Source organism: Salvelinus alpinus, chromosome 4 (genome assembly GCF_045679555.1).
Source record: "Salvelinus alpinus chromosome 4, SLU_Salpinus.1, whole genome shotgun sequence".
Classification (NCBI taxonomy): domain Eukaryota; kingdom Metazoa; phylum Chordata; class Actinopteri; order Salmoniformes; family Salmonidae; genus Salvelinus; species Salvelinus alpinus.
The window spans coordinates 54,972,422-54,995,565 of NC_092089.1; the positions used below are offsets into that span (position 1 = coordinate 54,972,422).

At 42.7% G+C, this 23,144-nt stretch overlaps 1 protein-coding gene across 2 annotated transcripts in view; it reads right to left on the reverse strand.

Annotated features, from left to right (window-relative positions):
• LOC139573971 (inhibitor of Bruton tyrosine kinase-like) overlaps positions 1 to 22,392 on the reverse strand; it is a 31,196-nt gene extending 8,804 nt beyond the window's left edge. For both annotated transcript variants that reach the window (XM_071397996.1, XM_071397997.1), the window contains exons 1-21: positions 21,911 to 22,392; positions 19,815 to 20,755; positions 17,940 to 18,036; positions 17,616 to 17,740; positions 12,718 to 12,828; positions 10,793 to 10,963; positions 10,305 to 10,422; positions 9,987 to 10,167; positions 8,130 to 8,253; positions 7,621 to 7,798; positions 7,163 to 7,316; positions 6,316 to 6,957; positions 4,254 to 4,340; positions 3,989 to 4,071; positions 3,652 to 3,689; positions 3,305 to 3,401; positions 2,899 to 3,000; positions 2,622 to 2,739; positions 819 to 879; positions 439 to 560; positions 103 to 215 (exon numbers count right to left, since the gene is read on the reverse strand). In XM_071397996.1, the coding sequence (XP_071254097.1) occupies positions 103 to 215; positions 439 to 560; positions 819 to 879; positions 2,622 to 2,739; positions 2,899 to 3,000; positions 3,305 to 3,401; positions 3,652 to 3,689; positions 3,989 to 4,071; positions 4,254 to 4,340; positions 6,316 to 6,957; positions 7,163 to 7,316; positions 7,621 to 7,798; positions 8,130 to 8,253; positions 9,987 to 10,167; positions 10,305 to 10,422; positions 10,793 to 10,963; positions 12,718 to 12,828; positions 17,616 to 17,740; positions 17,940 to 18,036; positions 19,815 to 20,144 (3,052 nt within the window). In that variant the 5' untranslated portion in view covers positions 20,145 to 20,755; positions 21,911 to 22,392. The remainder of the gene's footprint in view (positions 1 to 102; positions 216 to 438; positions 561 to 818; positions 880 to 2,621; positions 2,740 to 2,898; positions 3,001 to 3,304; positions 3,402 to 3,651; positions 3,690 to 3,988; positions 4,072 to 4,253; positions 4,341 to 6,315; positions 6,958 to 7,162; positions 7,317 to 7,620; positions 7,799 to 8,129; positions 8,254 to 9,986; positions 10,168 to 10,304; positions 10,423 to 10,792; positions 10,964 to 12,717; positions 12,829 to 17,615; positions 17,741 to 17,939; positions 18,037 to 19,814; positions 20,756 to 21,910) is intronic.
• Between the last annotated feature and the right edge of the window lie 752 nt (positions 22,393 to 23,144).

Genomic DNA, 23,144 nt, shown 5'->3' on the forward strand with positions numbered 1-23,144 from the left:
GAAGAGACATATCATAATCCATATCAGCCCAACTCCAATTAAAGGAAATAATTATTACGTGCCGTGACAGTGTGTGTGTGTGTGTGTGTGTGTGTGTTCTACCTGCAGCAGGTGGGCTCTGGATGATGTCAGAAAGGGTGTAACCCCCTGAGCTGTCGGAGCGTCGCCTAGGTTTTCTCTTGGCCTTTAACTTAGCCTTCTTCAACAGAGTCTCCCTGAGAGGAGGAAGATGACAGATGATGAAGAGGAACAAATTCGACCACGGTTCAAATGTTAGGGCGGTTACTGGCTGGATGCATTTCATTCCAAAACATTGGAACCTAGTTTAAGCACCAATTCAGTCCCATCTCATTCATGACAGGGAGTGAACGAAGGAGCAACTTTGTGGAATGAGATGCAGCCACAGTGTTGTAGATAGTTTGATAGATGGTAGAGTACCTGCAGGAGTAGTTCAGTTCAGTGTCGGCTTTAGAGCTGAATGAAGAGTCCCAGTCCTCGTACACACTGAGGTCCGGGGCGTCTGGGTAAGGAGTGATCAGTCGCATCTGCATGGCCGGAATCTGACAGGAACAGGATGGTAACAGGTCAGTTAGTCAGAACCAACAGTCGTGTTCAGTTCAGAACCTATGGTTGTGTTCAGTAGGAATCGAATGGAAGAAAACAAGTGAAACAATCTGAGGAACCATCCAATAAGAAACCCCTATTGTCGTTTTCTGTTTGGAACAGTTTCTGTTGAGTTCCCCTAATGAACATATGCCAGGTATCTCACTATGCAGTTGATGCAGGTATGGTCACGACACTGAGGGGAAATGACTCACCATACTCCTGTAAGAGGCAGAGAGCTCCACCAGCACCTCATCACTCAAGATATCCAGCGCTCTGAAGAGAGAGGTACAGATATATAAACAGAGAGGGAGACGGAAAAAGAGAGGGCGGGACGGAGAGAGGGAGAGAGAGTATTGAAGAATCCATACACTAGCCACTTCTGGGAAGATTGGGAAACACCAAACAAACAACACGAAGAGTTATCTATCCAAAATGGAGATGTATGGGTAAACCACTTCTCCAATCTTTTTGGCCCCATAACAAAGAAAAAACAGCAAAAACATATACATGATCAAATACAAATCTTAGAATCAACTATTTAAAAGACTACCTGAACCTACTGGATTCTCCAATTACATTGAATGAACTATGGGACAAATTACAAACCCTACACCCCAAAAAGGCCTGTGGTGTTGATGGTCTCCTCAATTAAATGATAAAATATACAGACAAATGCCAATTGGCTATACTTAAACTATTTAACATCATCCTCAGCTCTGGCATATTCCCCAATATTTGGAACCAAGGACTGATCACCCCAATCCACAAAAGTGGAGACAAATTTAACCCCAATGAGTCAACAGCAACCTTAGGAAAATCCTCTGCATTTCATTAACTCCTACATTTCCTCAGCGAAAACAATGTACTGAGCAAATGTCAAATTGGATTTTTACCTAATTACCATACGACAAACCACGTAGTCACCCTAATTGACAAACAAACAAATCAAAACAATGGTAAAGTGTTCTCATGCTTTGTTGATTTCAAAAGAGCTTTTGACTCAATTTGGCACGAGAGTCTGCTATACAAATTGATGGAAAGTGGTGTTGGGGGAAAAACATACAACATAAAATCCATGTACACAAACAAGTGTGCGGTTAAAATTGCAAAAAAAAACATTTTTCACAGGGCCATGGGGTGAGACATGGATGCAGCAAAAGCCCCACCCTCTTCAACACATACACACACAAATGAATTGGCGAGGGCACTAGAACAGTGCCTCACCCTACTAAAATCTAAAGTTAAATGTCTACCGTTTGCTGACGATCTGGTGCATCTGTACCCAACCAAGGAGGGCCTACAGCAGCACCTAGATCTTCTGCACAGATTATGTCAGACCTGGACCCTGACAGTAAATCTCAGTATGACAAAAATGATGGTGTTCCAAGAACGGTTCAGTTGCCAGGACCACAAATACAAATTCCACACCGTTGCCCTAGAGCACACAAAAACGATACATACCTCAGCCTAAACATCGGCGCCACAGGTAAGCTATGAACGATCTGAGAGACAAGGCAAGAAGGGCCTTCTATGCCATCAAAAGGAACATAAAATTCGACATGCCAATTAGGATCTGGCAACAAAAAAAACTTGAATCAGTTATAGAACCCATTGACCTTTATGGTTGTGAGGTCTTGCTCACCAACCAAGAAATCTCAAAATGGGACAAACACCAAATTGAGACTGCATGCAGAATTCTGCAAAAACATCCACTGTGTGCAACGTAAAACATCAAATAATGCATGCAGAGCAGAATTAGGCCGATACTTGCTAATTATCAAAATCCAGAAAAGAGCCGTTAAATTCTACACCCACCTAAAAGGAAGCGATTCCCAAACCTTCCATAACAAAGGCCATCACACACAAAGAGATGAACCTGGAGGAGAGACCCCTAAGAAAGCTGGTCCTGTGGCTCTGTTCACAAACTTATATTTAAAATAAGGCTGTAACATAACAAAATGTGGAAAAAGTCAATGGGTCTGAATACTTTCCGAACGCACTGTATACACACTCACTTGGACTCGAGCAGGGCAGCCATGTTGAGCACAATGAACTGGATGCAGGATAGTTTGAGCTGCTCGGCATTGTACATGGCAGAAAACTGCAGCAGCTCTGCAGCGTTCTTCAGTGTCACTGAGGATAAAAAATAAAAAAACAGGACAATGCACTTACACGAGTGCTTTTTAAGACACAACAAAGCTGTCTGATATCATGTTGAGAAGCATGAGAGAGAGGAGAGGACAGAGGGACGAGAGGAGGCTAAGAGGACAGAGGGAAGATGAGAGGACGTACGGTTCTCAGTAATGGCCACTTCACACATCTCCTTCAGTCGGGTGATGAGAAGCTGATCGGCCACCACCAACACGTTGCAGACAAACTCCACATTCAGAGACTCTGGAAGAGGATAGAGACGTTGCTTCCACCATGTAGCTTTCAACTACCTTATGCATCAAGATCAAAGTCAACATGAGGTTCATAAATATCATTATGGGTAGCCACATGATACTTATTTTTAACTCAATATTAATTTAAAGCACTTATTTGACAGGGACAGTGCACATTTATTTCAGAGTCAATGTATATGTACCCAAGTTGGCAAAAGAGCTATTTTCCATCCATAGTCCTGAAGCATTTTTCACTGAGTATTTGTGTGTGTGTGTACAGGTTGTATACGCATGATCTGGTGTGTCCTGTGTACCTTTGATAGTGGGAGACTCGTCAGTGTAGACATATTCTAGGATGACATGCAGTATATCTGAGCTGGTGGGCAACTCCAGTGCACTACATGAAGTAGCCTGTTGGGAGCGCACAACAACAACATTACCAACACTGTTCACAAGTAGCAGCACACCTACTCAAGCACAATGTGAGACAACATATTCAGAGCCAACGGTTACTTCTGGCAATATTAAAATTAAGCTTTAGCGTACAATGAGCAAGACCTCCAATTGCCAGCAACTAAAACAGACATTTTATCATTTGTATAAACTAATACAGATTGATAAAAATGAAGTAACATCAAAGAAACAAAACATTACGACATACCTCTATCCAGGGGTTCGCCAGCATACTGTGGAAGTACTCTGAAAACACATACGTTTACAATACAACCGCCACCAAGAAATTTCTATTTAAAATATATTTCCCAGATACTGATTAATCTTAGTGCTTAATTAAAAATAATTTTCAATTGAGATTCTCCATTGAGCATGCTTTTAGTCCAGGGCTAGGCTTAATCTGTGTACGGAAAACCAGCCCCATAGCTTCAACAAATGACTGGAAAATCTAGTGTCAGATGTCTACAACATTGAATAACCCAACCCCCCAGTTCATCCCTCACACCCCAAGAAACGCAACAATATGTTGGCACACTGTAGCTCACCAAGTCTGGCACACAGCACACACTTGTGACAGGGGAACTCCTTGCCATCCACAGACCTCAGAGTGACGTCACAGAGGTAGGAGCTTCGGGGAGACACAGATACAGCTTAGACGGAACAATATCTCCTCTGGTATTGTGATTATCTGACACAACAATTGAATAGAAATCACAGAACATCGACTTGAATAAGAATGTCCATTCTAGTAATTATCTTTCTATGAACACAATATTTTCTCACGTAATCTGCCACATGGCAATTACTCACCACTTTTTCTGGTTACATCGTGGCTTGTTGGCAGTCATCTTATGGACTACATTGATCTTCCCATTTTCATATTTCACTCCATCCAAACTGTAATAAATGTATTTAACAAAATACACTACATGTTAATAACCCCCCTAAGGTCGATGCCCGTGCAGAAATCAATTAACATAATATAAAATTGCCATCAAAATCCGACGGAGTTAAAAACTTTTTTTTTTGTTGCATGGGCTGTGTCTCAATCTAACGCATCCGCCGATGTACTCCTTCCGCATCTGCAATGGAAGATGGCAGAGCTACAGCGGTGTTTGTCAGACCAGGAGACATCCCGAAAAATAGTTTTTCACAAAATGTCCGCAGTATCAAAACGGTTGTGGCTAGAAACTATTTCAACACAAATGGGTTCTCGGTTTTGCTCTACGATACCCACACGCTTCACAGGACTAGTCTCATGTCGCTAACACCGGCGTCTCAACTCCAAACACTTTTGTCAAGTCCGAACGGTTTGAGCTACAAACTAATATGACCCCACATCAAAAGCGAAGACTCACAAACGTGTTCTCCGTTTTGCTCTATAACGCCCACAAGTTTCACGAGACTCGTCAAGGTAACCCGGTAAAAAATGAATTAAAATTAATCATTTTTTTTGGGACAAGGTTACACATGTAACCCTTTTTTTATGCTTTCCTATATACACACAGTGTATCTCAGATGCATTTCAGACACCTCAAACCATACTTATTTTTGATAAATTTTTTGACTGTTTTGTCACGTATGAATGTGTTAAAAAATGTATTTATAAAGCCCTTTTACATCAGCCAATGTCAAAGTGCTATAAAGAAACCCAGCCTAAAACCCCAAACAGCAAGCAATACACAGAAACTCCCTAGAAAGACAGGAACCTAGGAAGAAACCTAGAGAGGAACCAGGCTCTGTTATTCAATGCGTTTAAGACCAATAGCAGAAGCCCAAATTCAATGTTTCAAATAATATATATATATATTTTTTTTTTATACCTATAGGGGTCCTAAAATTCCAAATCAAATAGCTAAATGATCCATGGTATGACCATCTTAAAACAATTCCACATGTTAAGCCCCCAAAGGCTTAGGGGTTAATAGCAAGACAAATAACATAACAGTAAACATGTCGTCCCCCACAAATGTCAAAATCGGGCAAGTGGTGTCTGAGATATGGCATGTGACTAACGTACATACAGTTGATTACTATAGCGCCCCCTTGGGCCAATCAGTGTAATTTCGTAAATGCTTGATCTCTATGGCAAGGCTATCAGTCATACGAGTTGACAAAATCAGCCAGTGTTGACAGATATCTCATGGGTTAGCTAGACTCATATCCTGAGCAAATGTGCCAAATTTCCTCACTCAGAGTCAAACAGATCAAGAGATATAACATGTGCCTGTAATGGCGGCACCGTGTGGTCGATGTGAGTCTTGACAGTGTTTGTTCTTGCACATGAGTCTTGACAGTGTTTTTTAAAATACAAATATCCTTGACTGATTTATATGCATTTATGTGCCAAACCACACCCACGTGAATGTTTATTGGTCATGTTGTTTCAGGTACTAGTTTAAAAATATTGCATCGAGAGACATTTTCCCCTTGATGCCACATATCAAGTTTCGTCATTTCGGTCATTCGGTGCCAGAAGAGCTGCGTTTTAAGTGTTTATCACAAAATTCTAAATGGTGGAGAATCCATCATGGCGGACCTTATGTGTCCCCGAGGCAAATTTGTTCCTTGTGGGGAGAAGGACCTGTTTCGAATTTCATGACTTCAGGTCAAAACGAGGTGAAGTGCATAACCTTTCAAACTTAGCATTTTCAAATCTAATTTTATAGCACCACCATCTGGCCAATCAGTATAATTTTGTAAATGCCGGATCTCTATGGCAAGACACATCATTCACCCAAGTTGTCAAAATCGGGCCAGTGCGGTCTGCGCTATCGCGTGTGACGAACGTACTTACGGACAGAGACAGACCCACAGTCCACTACCCGATTTCATCGTGGGGGACAACAATCATAACCAACTCAGTCCTCACCGTGCCGACAGACTGCCCATGCCGAGCTTCTTGGCCACGCCCTGTAAGGTCTTGACCGGGTTGACTCTTCCTCCCTCTCCAGCTCCAGCCTTGCTTCCCTTGCCTTTTTTCCCAGGCTTGGTACCCTTGCTTTTAGGCTTGTCTCCGTCCCCTCGGGCCAAAGGGGTCAGCGAGCGGTACACTTCCAGGGCCGAGTGGTCCCTCAAGTTGCCCTCATGGAAGCCCAGATCCTGCAGGCTGCTGATCAGCTGCTCCTGCTCCGGGTCTGGGCCCTGTTGATTCTGATTCTGGCCGAAGACTCGAGGGCGGTGGCCCTGCACCAGCAGATCACAGGAATCCGTATAGATGAACTTCAGGACGTGCTCCAGCATCTCAGGGCTCACCGTCTCCACCACCAACAGGTCACAGCCCACCGCATCCTCGCTCCTCCTCAACTCCCGGTCTCCCTCCTCCCCGTCCAGCACCAGCTGCTTCCTGAAGAACTCGGACCTCATGGACAGGACGTACTTGTGGGCGGGGAAGGTGCGGTCTCCGGCCTGCAGGGTCACGTCGTGAATACTATCCGTCTCGTCCGCTTCCTCCAGCAGGCTCTGGAAGTGTTGGGAGAAGGAGGAGGGAGAAACGCTGGGAATCTCATACAGGCTGGGCGGGGGAAGGAGAGAAATCAAACATTTTGTTCACTAGGCACGAAATGCTCCAAAAATGAGTTAGTACATCCCTGTTTATGTGAATTTACCCAACAAACATTTCTTGTCCATTTCAAAACTTTTTGTGACAGTGTGGTCTAATGAAGACGACATAGTTCAAATGTTTTAAAGGAGCGACAACACACAGAGAGGAACAGTACCTGGTTTTGGGGTCCGACTGCAGCACTCCAAAGTTGCGTCCCTTGGAGTCCATGGTGATGCTGACCGCACGGTGGACGTAGGGGAGCTTCTCCAAGCGGATTCGCTCGTACACAGTTCCACCCTCTGGGTAACCACACACCTCCACACTCCCATCTAAAGCACACAAGGGATAAATGCTTTCGTCAAATTACAATGCAGTGATTCCAACTTAAATTCCCAATGATTAAAATACAAAAAATGTCTGATTTATCTTGGATGATACACATCATGAAATACAGAGAAATAGTAAACAAGATTACTTTTGAATCTAAGTCTTGTTTACCATTTTTCCATACTTCATGAAGTTTATCATCCACCATACATGTAAATGAGGAAAGTGTGAAATAATAGTGGTAGTACTCAGAAGTATCATTATGTCATCGCTGAGCTATGAGAGTAAACAATTTTCTAATCTCACCTTTCTTCTCCACGCTCTTCCTGTACTCTCCGTGCCACTGTCCGCTGAAGCCCTCCCCTTCAAGTGTGACAAACATCATGTTGTTCCTGCTCAGGGCAATGTCCGACATGAACACCTGGCGCCCGTACACCCACCTGCATTGTCTCACCGAACCACCCACTGAACGCCAGCAGAACACCTGATGGACGGAGAGAGAGAGAAATCAATTGAATAAAACTTTAATAATCCAGAGGGACAATTAGAAAGGCATTGTCAGTGACTGGCGACAACAAATACTTTGAATAAACATAAAAGACCATACAGCTCAACACACATCAAAACTTCATAACATGTACACACAGAAAAAACTAAGTGAGAAAGACTGGGATAAGATGATCAATGACTCAAATACATCAGCTAGAGAGGTGATCATATGGAGTGAACATTAAGGATCCACCAACAAATGACTGTAGCTAGTCACTACTAAGTATTTGGTATTTTTCAATGTATCGGACCCATCTGGTCCTTACCCGCCCAGCTTCATCCAGGGCCAGGATGGCCACCTTCTCTCCACCTCCCTCGTTCAGGACCTGGGGGTCCACACGATGGTCGAGGCTGCCTCCGCTCACAAGGACCTTCCGGATGTTCAGTTGTCTGAAAAAGAGGCATGGAAAAGAGAAACTATGAGTTGACAGAGAGCGAGTGACTGAGTAAAATTATCACATCTCACGCTCTCCCTCTCCTGTTAACCCATAAGAGTCTAAACTGAAGATCTCGTACACTGCTGTGTACTACTCCCTTCACAGAACAGCACAAACTGTCTCTAACCAGAATAGAAAGAGGAGTGAGAGGCCCTGGTGCACAACTGAGCAAGAGGATGAGTACATTAGAGTATCTAGTTTGAGAAACAGATGCCTCACAAGTCCTCAACTGGCAGCTGAATTAAATAGTACGCGCAAAACACCATTCTCAACGTCAACAGTGAAGAGGCAACTCCGGGATGATGGCCTTCTAGGCAGAGTTGCAAAGAAAAAGCCATATCTCAGACTGGCCAATAAAAATAACAAACACTGGACAGAGGAACTCTGCATAGAAGGCCAACATCCCGGAGTCACCTCTTCACTGTTGACGTTGAGATTGGTGTTTTGCGGGTCCTATTTAATGAAGCTGCCAGTTGAGGACTTGTGAGGCATTCGTTTCTCAAACTAGACACACTAATGTACTTGTCCTCTTGCTCAGTTGTGCACCGGGGCCTCCCACTCCTCTTTCTATTCTGGTTAGAGCCAGTTTGCGCTGTTCTGTGAAAGGAGTAGTACACAGCGTTGTATGAGATATTCAGTTTCTTAGCAATTCTCGCATGGAATAGCATTCATTTCTCAGAACAAGAATAGACTGACGAGTTTCTGGCCATTTTGAGCCTGTAATCGAACCCACAAATGCTGATGCTCCAGATACTTAACAAGTATAAGGCCAGTTTTATTGCTTCTTTTTCTGCTGTGCTAACATATTTGCAAAAGGGTTTTCTAATGCTCAATTAGCCTTTTAAAATTATAAACTTGGATTAGCTAACACAACGTGCCATTGGAACACAGGAGTGATGGTTGCTGATAATGGGCCTCTGTGCGCCTATGTAGATATTATTATTTTTTAAATTGTTTCTAGTTACAATAGTCATTTACAACAGGAATGTCCACACTGCATTTCTGATCAATTTGATGTTACAAAAATGTGATTTACTTTCAAAAACAAGGACATTTCTAAGTGACCCCAAACTTTTGAACGGTAGTGTATGTGTTCATGAGTCTCACCTTTACACAGAGGGGTCATATTAGTATGTAGCCCAAACTGTTCTGCCACTACAGACAAAAGTTGGGAGACCGGCTATACCGACATCAGACGAGTCCCAAGACACTTGTGGGGGTCGTAGAGGAAACACTATCGTGTTCGTGAGAGTAATCTTTCCATAGAGTGGACATAATATTTTGTAGTCCAAACTGGTCGGATGCTCCAGAAGATTGTGATTAGACTGATTTTCCGGATGTCTCATGGTCTGACAAACACCGCTCAAGCTCTGTCACCCCAAATGCGGAAGTAAATAGGCAGATGCGGTGGATTGAGACACATCCAATGCAAAACAGATATCTCTAGCTTAAACTGACATTATGGGGATTTTTGTATTATGCTAATTAGATGGACCTTAGGTTAATTGTCATCTCTCTATCATAAAGAAAATGTCACTTGGAATTCAGTCAATTCAGGAGGTAAATTTTAATTTGTATTCCAATTCTCCTCAACGAGAAATTGGAATTGCAGTTTACTTCCTGAGATGACCGAAATGGAATTGACGTCAACTCTGGTAGTCACTTCTCCACTATCGGTGTAGTCACCTGGATGCCAACTTCTTGCACTGATAGTTAGCCAGCAAGTAGACATCTCCCTTCTCTGTCACCACCAACGTTGCCCCATTACTGGCCACTGCCATGGCGATGGTGACGTCCTTGTGGTAGAGGGCGGACACCTGTCGAGGCGTGGTCACACACCTCTCCCCGTTGGGGTCCACCAGGTAGCCTAGATGTCAAAAGCCAATCATCACCATGTATAATGGTAGGGGAATAATAGAGCATATCATTATAGTTGCCTTGGCTTAGCTTCAAGGGCATTGGAAACCAATGTTTTGCTACGGTGTGCCAGTCATAATGACTTACCCAACTGTCCTCCATTCAGTCCCACTGTGTAGACAGCCTCCCTGGTCCACAGCACTGTGTGGAATCTCCCTGCTGCTACACCAATCACAGTCCTGCCTTTAAGGGTCTTGGAGAAAACCTGCATCCCATCGGTCAAGACCAATGTCAGTCAACAACCAATCCAAACTGTAATTCAGCATACCACACATTCAAGTGTCTGCTCTGTGTACATGTTTGTCTTATGATGGGGGCCATGGGCCGTGAGTGTCACATTCATAAATCATTAATATAAAACACTTTGTCAATGTGATTTCAGCATTTACATAAGTTTAAGTTGATTGAAAAGGAAAACAAACTATTTATGCAGTATGTACTCTTCCATTGATTTTGTTTATGCCATAATAAATGAGACCCCAGGAGTTTTTCCTTAGCTTGTCCTACTCCGGTCACATGGTAAGGGAAAACTCCCCATCTAGCTGCCTAGCTATGATGGCCAGGTGCTCTCTTACCTGTTTGGGCAGGTGGCTAGAGGCGGGCGGGGGAGCCAGGCCCAGCTGGTGGAAGGTGTTGAGGCCGAAGGTGTAGACATAGCCCTCCTCGGTCAGCACCACTGTGTGATCCTTGGCTGCAGCCACCTGGGAGCAGTGATGGGACAGAAGCCCCTCCACCATCCGAGGAACCTGACAGATGATAGGCACATGAGCCCAAAATCCACAGCCCTATTTGACTTTTTAAATATATCAAATACTTTTAGCGTTTGCTTGATCCTGCCCTGGAGTCCCTTCAAAATGGGGCAATATTGAAGTTTACACTTTTGGAACTATTCCATTGGTTCCATTGTGCCAGACAAGCTCAAACATTTCAAAAACTACTTGAACCCAGGTTAACAAAATGGTGTTATAGAGAGAGGAGGCGGCAACTAAACCCCAGGTACACTCAGGGTGGAGTGGTTACAGCTAACCAAGCTAGAAGCATGTGAAAACAGTTAGACAGCCATACAGCAGGTAGCCTAGCAGTTAAGAGCGCTGGTCCAGTAACCGAAAGGTTGCTGGTTCGAATCGCCGAGCCAACTAAGTGAAAAATCTGTCAATGTGCCCTTGAGAAGGGCACTTAACCCTAATTGCTCCAGGGTCGCCGTCAGTAATGGCTGATCCCTGGTCATGACTCCATCTCGAAGGGTGTCTCAGGGGGAGTAGGATATGCAAAAAAACACATTTCCAATTCACACATGCGTAGAATATACATGTGAAAAAGGATAAATGTAAGCACCAACCTAATTATTATAATACAGGCCAAACAGTCGGCGTAGGTCATAGGTCAAGCATTTCACTACACCCGCAATAACATCTGCTAAACACGTGTATGTGACCATTAAATTCTGTTAGGTCAGATATAATACAGCAGAGGCGTGGACTCGAGTCACATGACTTGGACTCGAGTCAGACTCGAACCACAAATATGATGCCTTGTGACTCGACCTTGAGCCTTGTGACTCGACCTTGAGCCTTGACCTTGAGCCTTGTGACTCGACCTGACTTGATAACCTCCAAGCCCAAATATTAAAAATGATGCTATTAAAAAAAAAGTGTGCAGCGCATCAACTCCTAATTTAACGGATTACAGTTTGAATCGGACAGCAGCCAATCAAATTGTGCAAGCTGAGAAAAGGTTGTGTGTGGCAGTGCAGAGGAACGTCGGCGGGTGAATTCAGATGGAGCCCTTAGAAAGATGATACCCCAAATTATTATTCTCGGATATAAAGACGACGCTGTATCAACAAAAAAACTGATTGCAACTTGCAAAACACGCGGGTAGAAAATTACAGACGGAGACGCAACAATTTCCAACTTTGTTCGACATTTGAACCTGCACAAAGAACGGTAAATCGTGGCTAATATTGCCGACAGCTATATATTTTATTACATTACTAGTGTATCATAGTGTAACGTTAAATCAATGAGCCTCCACACAGTCAGTCAGTGCGTGAACGTGATCATTGCACCCAAGTTTGAGCTACAACTGGCTAGGCAGTTGGTAGCCTAAATCCTGCCTGACGTTACTGCTATTCCTAAAACAAGGTTGGGTGATTGTGTACAAGCCTACATCGCCCGATTGCGCCCCATAGCGATCCTTGATAGTCGTACACTATTGGGGGAGGGGGGGTAATAAATAGATATTTTTAAAAGCATTCATGATTTGCGTAAAAGTAATATACTAACTATTACTCTTGTTAAAAATATGAAATGGTATTACATTTGGTGAAGAGTACATTATGACTTGTTTAGGACTCGAAACTTAAAGTTTAGGACTTGAGACTTAATGGCCTTGACTCGGACTTGCCTGTCTTGACTTGGGACTTGAGTGCTAAGACTTACTTGTGACTTGTAAAACAATGACTCGGTCCCACCTCTGCAATACAGTATAGTGTTCTCACCAGATATGTCTGTTCGTCCCCGTGTCCCAGCCGACCTCCCTGCCCATGTCCGCAGGTATACACCTGTCCCTTCTGAGACAGGAACACGGAGTGGAACTTACACAGCACCACCTGACAGGAAAGGAAACACATTTTTTGGTAATCAATAACATAGGTCTAGTCGGTGAGACAAATTTTGCTCCGTTGTCAAATTGTCTTTACAAGAACTCAAAGAAAAGACATCAGCATGTTTGATTGTGAGGGTCTTTCCATTTCCGTGGACAAAGCCCTCTCGTAGTAATAGTCAAAAAGTGGTGGTACTATAGACCGGGGCACAAGTGGAAAAGTAAACATCATTAATAATGCATCACTCCCCTCCAGCTCGCAATAGGGATGTTTCTCCAAGTATCATATCGATAATGAGACAGCCACACACACACACAGCCGTGGCTCATTTAATTAAAGCATGTCATACTGGGATAAATATTTAACACCCAGCACCTGCTGAACTGTGAGCAGGTAGCACTGAGGACAAAGGCTCTCTGCCTCCATGTGGGGGGTACCAGTAGGTCGCTGAGAGGTCTTGAAATGGGATCTGCTCCCCACTGGGCAAAGGTCATGAAAATGCACAGGTCATGAAAATGTGTATAAAATATAGAAGCTAAACATCAACTTGCCATAAGACAATTATGATACTCAAAAGTTTGGTCATTACTTTTCAATATGACATCTGATATATCTAGAATGTACCTAACCAAAAGACTTGTCAAAATCTGTAGTAAACTAGGAATGCATGCCACCCTATGACATCATGAGCTGTAGCAGAGCACTGATGTCATAGGATTGCATTCCCTAGCATAGCTCCCTGTAAAAAGATCCTTCCTGTCAGAGTCTAAATAACCGCTGGAAAACGGTTCTAACTACAGTTAGGGTCTACGTCTTTACAACATCATATCATAGATCTCTAGAACATTACCTAAAAAAATACAAAGTTACCGTACAATGTTTTTTCCTCAGACCTCTCAACGCCCTCTATACCAGTGATGGATTCTGGGTTCTAACTCCTAAACTTTGAGTAGGGTAAATTTTCAGGTATCATATTGACATTTTAAGTGATTAGGTTTAGGTCTACACCAGAAGTTAACGATCACGTGGCAACACTGATGAGGGGAGAGAGCAGTGGATTAGTGATGAAGGGGGTCGAGGTCAGGTCACGTTAAGGGAGAAGGAAGAATTTATTGCGTCACTTAATTTCCTGCCTAACAACAGAGATGTAGTGTTTAGAGAGAAGGAGGAGAATCCACCCCAAATTGGGGTACATTTACCACCACTATTGTAAACATGTTTTTGTCTGTTCAGCTGTTCGATCCTTTAGGAAGAAAAAAAAAAACTTGGTTTAAGCTTTCATAGTGTCCATCGAGTTCTTACCCTGATAATTAAAACCTAACACCAGGGACCATCAACTAGATTCAGCCGAGGACCGATTTGTTTTTGAGCGGATGATGGGGGCCGGAACATATATTTGAAGTCAGAAGTTTACATACACTTATGTTGGAGTCATTCAAACTCGTTTTTCAACCACTCCACAAATTTCTTGTTAACAAACTATAGTTTTGGCAAGTCGGTTAGGATATCTACGTTCTGCATGACACAAGTCATTTTTTCAACAATTGTTTACAGACCGATTATTTCACTTAAAATCCACTGTATCACAATTCCAATGGGCCAGAGGTTTACATACACTAAGTTGACTGTGCCTTTTAGCAGCTTGGAAAATTCCAGAAAATTATGTCATGGCTTTAGAAGCTTCTGATTGACATTGACATCATTTGAGTCAATTGGAGGTGTGCCTGTATCTCAAGGCCTACCTTCAAACTCAGTGCCTCTTTGCTTGACATCATGGGAAAATCAAAAGAAATCAGCCAAGACCTCAGAAAAAAAATGTAGACCCCCACAAGTCTGGTTCATCCTTGGGAGCAATTTCCAAACGCCTGAAGGTACCACGTTCATCTGTACAAACAATAGTATGCAAGTATAAACACCATGGGACCACGCAGCCGTCATACCGCTCAGGAAGGAGACGAGTTCTGTCTCCTAGAGATGAACGTACTTTGGTGCGAAAAGTGCAAATCTGTCCCAGAACAACAGGAGAACAACCTTGTGAAGATGCTGGAGGAAACAGTAACAAAATGATCTACATCTACAGTAAAATGAGTCCTATATCGACATTAGCAAGGAAGAAGCCACTGCTCCAAAACCGCCATAAAAAAAGCCAGACTACAGTTTGTAACTGCACATGGGGACGAAGATCACACTTTTTGGAGAAATGTCCTCTGGTCTGATGAAACAAAAATGCAACTGTTTGGCCATAATGCCCATCGTTATGTTTGGAGGAAAAATGGGGAAGCTTGCAAGCTGAAGAACACCACCCCAACCGTGAAGCACAGGGGTGGCAGCATCATATTGTGGGGGTGCTTTGCTGCAGGAGGGACTGGTGCACTTCACAAAATAGATGGCATTATGAGGAAGGAAAATTATGTGGATATATTGAAGCAACATCTTAAGACATCAGTCAGGAAGTTAAAGCTTGCTCGCAAACGGGTCTTCCAAACGGACAATGACCCCAAGCAAAGTCAAGGTATTGGAGTGGCCATCACAAAGCCCTGACCTCAATCCCATAGAAAATCTGTGGGCGGAACTGAAAAAGCGTGTGCAAGCAAGAAGACCTATAAAACCTGACTCCGTTAGGTCAATGATCTGCTATGAAAAGCCAACTGACATTTACTCCTGAGGTGCTGACCTGTTGCACCCTCGACAACTACTGTGATTATTATTATTTGACCATGCTGGTCATTTATGAACATCTTGGCCATGTTCTGTTATAATCTCCACCCGGCACAGCCAGACTGGCCACCCCTTATAGCCTGGTTCCTCTCTAGGTTTCTTCCTAGGTTCTGGCCTTTCTAGGGAGTTTTTCCTAGCCACCGTACTTCTACACCTGCATTGCTTGCTGTTTGGGATTTTAGGCTGGTTTTCAGTACAGCATTTTGTGACATGAGCTGATGTAAGAAGGGTTATATAAATACATTTGATTTGATTTGAGTTACACCAGCTCTGTCAGGAGGAATGGGCCAAAATTCACCCAACTTATTGTGGGAAGCTTGTGGAAGGCTACCCGAAACATTTGACCCAAGTTAAACAATTTAAAGGGAATGCTACCAAATACTAATTGAGTGTATGTAAACGTCTGACCCACTGGGAATGTGATGACAGAAATAAAAGCTGAAATAAATCCTTCTCTCTACTATTATTCTGACATTTCACATTCTTAAAATAAAATGGTGATCCTAACAGACCTAAGACAGAGAATTTTTACTAGGATTAAATGTCAGGAATTGTGAAAAACTCAGTTTAAATGTATTTGGCTAAGGTGTATGTAAACTTCCGACTTCAACTGTAATTACAAATAATTTGTAAACTGCAAATTGACCGCAAGATGCCCAAAAAGATCATGTTTGACTAAAACAATAATTTCAAACCTTGCTTGAATTTGTATACGATCACTATTATGCGTGGGAATACTAGGAAAAGATTTCTTAAATTTCCTGGCGTTTTTACAGTCTTATGTCCAATAATGAAAACTAATTTTATTTTATCTCCGAAAACTTGGGGGCCAAATAAAACAAGGGGCCAACAGTTGGGGAACCCTGCTCTATACTACAGAGAGACAGACTGGGCAGTGACACGGGTGCTGTCTGGTGCCAATAGCTGTAGTCGCACTAAGAGCCTCCACATGGCCATCAATGACACTGTAGAGCAGATCGCACATAAGGCCAACGTGGGTTAAACCATGCAAAACTGGGCTAGACAAAGCCAGACACAGAACCCAAGCCCAGTGCACCCGTCCTACTCCTCTAATTAATTCACCCTCTCACTCAGCAGGTCACTCAAAGGAGATTACGACTGATATTTCAATTTCTAAATCTCCCAAATCCATAGTGATAGGAGGACAATGATGTCAGTCAGTGTTTCCCCTGTATTCATTTAGGCGCACTGCCTCAAAATTGTTGCAACCACACCAAAAAAATTAAGGAACAGGGAAAAAAATTCAGCAATGCTAATGATAAATGTCTTCTGGTAGATGGAAAGGCTTTCCCAAAAACCTAATCAATTATAACGTTATCTAACTAAAGAGTAGCCTCTGCCTACCTGGTAGAACGATTTCAGGATTATTTGCATCAATCCAGTGGGCATTTGTTTTGCTAACTATCATGTGTGCTACAGAAAAACAGGGCTAACTAAACAGTGCTCGGTGCAGGTGCACTTGAATTAAAGGTAACTACACATAAAAAGTGTCTTAGATGTTTCCCAGACTTCAAAAGTGGTCTCCTGATGTGGTTTAAGCATTGTTAATAGAGAGCTTCATAATAGCCAGTTACCATTGCTGTGATTTTACCCCTTATACCGTACACAATCACCCAATAAGAACAACGGCAACTTATACAAAACACCTTTGTTTCCTAGTTTCTACCCATGCCCGTTGTTCCCAGGAGAGCAGCCTGTTGTGAGGGGAATATCCCAGGAGGGGGTCTGTTTTGCAGGAGGTGCGGAGGGGGGCAGGTGACGTACCTGTTATCCAGGAGACGCAGATGGTACAACTGTGTTCTTACATAAGCATTGTTGTGATGGATCCCCCTGGTGAGCCATATAGAGGCCAAGTCTGTGTGGAGGAAGGAGGCCCCAGGAGACTAGGGTGTTTAAGGTGGGGGAAGCCCTATAATGCCTCATGTGACCATCTAATGGCTGGTGGCAAACAGAGGTAGAAGATCTTCTCCCCTTAAGAGGAACGGAACAGAGCGTAGACTGAAAATAATTCAAGAGAACATTTATTGAATCTGTATAGTAGTCGGTTTGTTTACCTGTTTGACGTAAACCCCGGTCCGGGCAAACAGATCCACAATCTCCGGGTGATGTCTGCTCTCCTGATTCCCATGCCCCAGACTGAAATTGGTATTGCTCCCCCAAGTATAAACCTCAGTGGGGTCTGAGACAGAGAGAGAACCAAAAGGTTTAAAAATAATGCCTGCCACAGCCAAGACTTCCAACACTATTTTCTACAAGTAGGCAACAACGATTGACAAATGTCTTGACTATGTGCTTAAAAAGAAACGTCCGCTTTTCACTTTTTAAATCATGCGTAGTCTAAATGGAGAGATCGATATGAAATGATAAGCGATCCTCACCGGTCTTTGTAAATACCACGTGTGCTGGTCTGTCCTTCATGGTTAAGTCCAGGACAGAGAGGCCCTCCTTATCCTGGGTGGAGAGAATACCGCCATGCTGCAACACAGAAGCACCATTCCAGACTAGAGACACAATATTATTTCCATCTAACTACACCCAGCTGTAGGCCAGTGATGAATCAAGCAAGAAAAGAGGAGCTACAGAACAAAAGTATTGCAAATGGAAGCCATATAAAAGGTCTTCCTCCACATACCAATCATTTACAGTGGCAAGCAAAAGTATGTGAACCCTTTGGAATTACCTGGATTTCTGCATAAATTGGACCTAAAATTTGATCTGATCTTCATCTAAGGTCACAACAATATACAAACACAATGTGCTACAACTAATAACACACAAAATATTGTATTTGTCTTGTCTATATTGAATACATCATTTAAACATTCACAGTGTAGGTTGGGAAAAGTATGTGAACCCCTAGGCTAATGACTTCTCCAAAAGCTAATTGGAGTCAGGAGTCAGCTAACCTGGAGTCCAATCAATGAGACGAGATTGGAGATGGTTAGTTGGTTAGAGCTGCCTTGCCCTATAAAAAAAACCTCACAAAATGTGAGTTTGCTGTTCACAAGAAGCATTTCCTGATGTGAACCACGCCTCGAACAAAAGAGATCGCAGAAGACCTAAGATTAATCATTGTTGACTTGCACAAACCTGGAAAGGGTTACAAAAGGATCTCTAAAAGCTTTGCTGTTCGTCAGTCCACGGTAAGACAAATTGTCTATAAATGGAGAAAGTTCAGCACTGTTGCTACTCTCCCTAGGAGTGGCCGTCCTGCAAAGATGACTACAAGAGCAGTGCAGAATGCTCAATGAGGTTAAGAAGAACCGTAGTGTCAGCTAAAGACTTACAGAAATCTCTGGAACATAATAACATCTATGTTGACAAGTCAACGATACGTAAAACACTCACTAAACAAAAATGGTGTTCATGGGAGGACACCATGGAAGAAGCCTCTGCTGTCAAAAAAACACATTGCTGCACATCTGAAAAAGCACCTGGATGTTCCACAGCGCTACTGGCAAAATATTCTGTGGACAGATTAAACTACAGTTGAGTTGTTTGGAAGGAACACACAACACCATGTGTGGAGAAAAAAAAAGGCACAGCACACCAACATCAAAACCTCATCCCAACTGTAAAGTATGGTGGAGGGAACATCATGTTTTGGTGCTGCTTTGCTGCATGCTATCATCGACGTAAAAAATGAATTCCCAAGTTTATCAAGACATTTTGCAGGAGAACAAAATGCTATCTGTCCGCCAATTGAAGCGCAGAAGGCTAAATTGCTTAAACAGAAGCAAATACTGTAGTGGCCCAGTCAGAGTCCTGACCTCAACCCGATTGAGATGCTGTGGCATGACCTCAAGAGAGCGGTTCACACCAGACATCCCAAGAACATTGCTGAACTGAAACAGTTTTGTAAAGAGGAGTGGTCCAAAATGTCTCCTGACCGTTGTGCAGGTCTGATCCGCAACTACAGAAAACTTTTGGTTGAGGTCATTGCTGCCAAAGGAGGATCAAACAGTTATTAAATCCAAGGGATCACATACTTTTCCCACCCTGCACTGTGAATGTTTACACAATAATGACAATATGCTCAATAAACGTATAATTGTTTGTGTTTTATTAGTTTAAGCACACTGTTTGTCTATTGTTTGACATTAATGAAGATCAGATCAAATTTGATGACCAATTTATGCAGAAATCCAGGTAATACAAAAGGGTTCACATACTTTTTCTTGCCACTGTATTGTAGAGGCCAAAGGAGGCCCAGTCATCTCAACATTAGTTCTGAAACACAGAGGGAGACTCACCTTAACAAGTGACATGAGGCAGTGGATGTGTCCGTAGAAGACGCTGCGGTGCAGGGCGGTCCAGCCAGACTCCTTGTCCTTCACCATGAGGTCAGCGCTCTTCCTCTCCAGCAGCCACTCGAGCAGGGCCCTCTTGCCCAGCGAGGCGGCCAGGTGCAGGGCCGTGCGGCCGAAGGCGTCCCTCAGTGTGGCCGCGTTGTGGCAGTGAGTGTTGAGGAAGGCCCGCAGGCGCCCCTCTGAACCCTGCGTCAGCGCCGCCACCACCTCATCTGCATGCCGCATGGAGCGGCACTTTGGCGTGCAGTCCGGGGTTGCCATCACCATGCTCATCCTGAGTGACTTCTAAACCTTGCTGTGAACTCCCCGCTCTAATGCGGTCACGGAGACCCTGCTCCCCCTACACTCCCAACTCTAAAAAAAACACTGAAACACCCTTCAGTACAACAACAAACCCTAAGATAATGCTTTAAGGGCAAGTCAGTTTGACTTTGAAACTATAATGTTTTAATGTAGCTGCTCTCAGAAGAAAATAGAAAAAGGTGGGAGATTGTTATGGGGTGCTAGAATTGTGCTTGTGTTGAGGTTCCACCGCACCCTAGCAACCCCAGGGCCTTGTTTTAGGTCATCTCAGTCCACCATGTCAACCCAAAGCTCAACACAACCAAATGTGTTTGAAACATACAATGGCATCAGGAAATCATTAAATAAACATCTACAAATACTATACTTATATAAAATACAAATATACTATAAATATTTCCAAAAATACTTTAAAACTTTTTTTTTTTTTTTTTTTTAAATACAATATTTTACAAAGGGCAACAATTCATTAACGCTCCAGAAGGTCCCTTCAAAAAGTCCATCCAAATTGAGGGGAAAGGCCCCCTTTCCCCCCAAGACGCACAAAACCCTTCTCAAAACTCCATAATTGTATTAGGAACCTGGGGAAGAAAGGGTGGACACAGTCATTAGTTGTAAAACACTGGAAGTACATGCAAGGCAGAGAAAACAACTGGATTCATAGCTACACAACATAAACCTGGCATGTACTAAATTTGTCCACAACGCCACAGAACAGGCTTATTCAAAGCGCCAAGAACAAATACATGCTCTGGAAAATCCAACATACCCATCTTGCTCTTTAACTGTACTATGCTACATAGATTAAATGGTTCAAACCTAGCAAGCCATGTTGAAAGGTCAACAGAGAGGTCAAAGTGCAGTTCAGCACCCCAGATATGCAGAGACAACCAGCACGGATCAATTGACTTGACCCTACTGTGCCTATAATAGTAGCCCATTGACTCCATGCCAAAAATACTGCACAAACTTTTTAGTAACACGAAAATAAACAAGGGTATCAAAACAGGAACATGCAACTGCAACAGTTTGTCTGTTTCCACATCATGCACAGTTTGGAGTTGTGAAAGTGAAAAACATGAGTATAATAAAAAGGTATTTAAATAAAGATGCATTGGTCTGAAAAACACCTGTTCTGTGTATGGTGTGCATTAAATGTCCACAGTGTAGTGAACATAGCTAACATATCTTGATTAGCTAAGTTAGAAGCGGATACAGTCGACGCTGCTTCCATCTACGTTACCTTACTTGCTACTTAGCTAGCTAACTAACATAGTTACCCTAACGTCAAGTCTCTTAATAAGGAGAACTGCACCAGACAATAGGCCTCCATTTTTTTTTTTCACTGGGCTGCTAGTTACAATGTAATCCAGTGGTATTGCAACTAGTTATATACATGTACAACAACGTTTTTCACCATGATTTAACAGTTTCCTGAATCTTTCACTCTCTAAATCATGGCTAGTTACCTGCTACGTTGATAGCTAGCTAGCATTTGATCTTGGAAAGCTGAAAATTAGCTACAAACCATTAACATATTGGACAATCTCTCAAATACTTTAATCTAAATAAAACTTGTTATATACGGCACGGGTGACGATGTATCGTTGGTTGTTAGTCTGATGTGACCATCGAGGTCTGAATGATGTTACTGACGTGATGATGTTTAGTTAGATTAGCTATGCTAGCGAGTTGCATTGAAAATAGATTGCCACGATCACATTTCACTTTCTCACCTGTCGCTAGATGAAGACGAAAGTGGTTATGAAGCTTGCGCCAATGATACACATCCACTGTGTCATCGTTTCAAAAATATACATCGCTAAATGCTCTTATTAAACCTGGATATTTGGACAAAACAGATGCTATTCCACAGTTAAGTAAGGATCCAAAAAGGAGGGAGGCTGGGCAACACGGAGACTTCTGATTGGTTGAGAGATCTTGTTATCCCGTTTTCAATTGGACGGTTTCACAATAATCGCTTTAGATCATCAAACGAAAGTCTGGTCAAACCTCAGTGGTCTGGTTGCATTTGTCAATGTGGAGTTGATTAAGCACTTTATATTGAAAACTTGGCACAGGTACTGAATGACTGCATTAAAAATATGAACACCGATATGTGCAGCAGTCACAGGAGAACGTATATCTTCTAGCCACATATGTAAATCCCTGATAGCGCCCCCTGTCACAGATGATTGGCACACTGTCAAAATAATTCCTCTCGATGATTGACGTCACTGCTTGGAGAAATAGGCTGTCTTTTAATAAACTAAAAGTGACACCTACTCTGAGTTATGAGCTGGGAGTAGACTAATTACATGAATGTATTGATTGTTTAATCAACACAAAATGTTGTTGTTTTTACCTTATCACTGGTATCTCTGGTCCTGGGGGTGCCCAGAGTAGGTCCAGGTTTGCCTACCCTTGGGCCACTGGTTTCCAACTTGAAAATAATACATCATGACTTCAAGTAATAAATGCATGAAGGTGTTGAATTTCTTTTCCTTTAAAGGAAAAATGATTTCTCCTCCACATCTCTTAATTTCAAATGATGGTCACGTGGGCTCCAGTTTAGAATAGATAAGGGGTCAAGGTTGGAGCTAGGGTTAGACGTTGGGTTCACGCCAGAGCTTGACACACAATTACATATTGATGAGTATTTCCTTCTCGAGTCACACATTTACTTTTTTTGCTACGATAGCAGCATTATTCTTCTTAATCCTAGGAGAACAATTCTGCTGCTGAGTAAGATCAGGAGGCCAGTCATTAGAAACCACCACTAATGAGGAAAGAGTGCAGTCAGAAAGACTTTGGTACATGCTTTGGTAAAACTTTAAATTAGGTTATTCTTCAAAACTTATGCCTGTGTAGTTATGAAGAGTTTCAATTCAAAACACTATATATTCATTTTCAGAAATGTTGGTAAATACACCTTTTTAGTTTAAAGAACGTAGGAAGGAGATTGGTGTG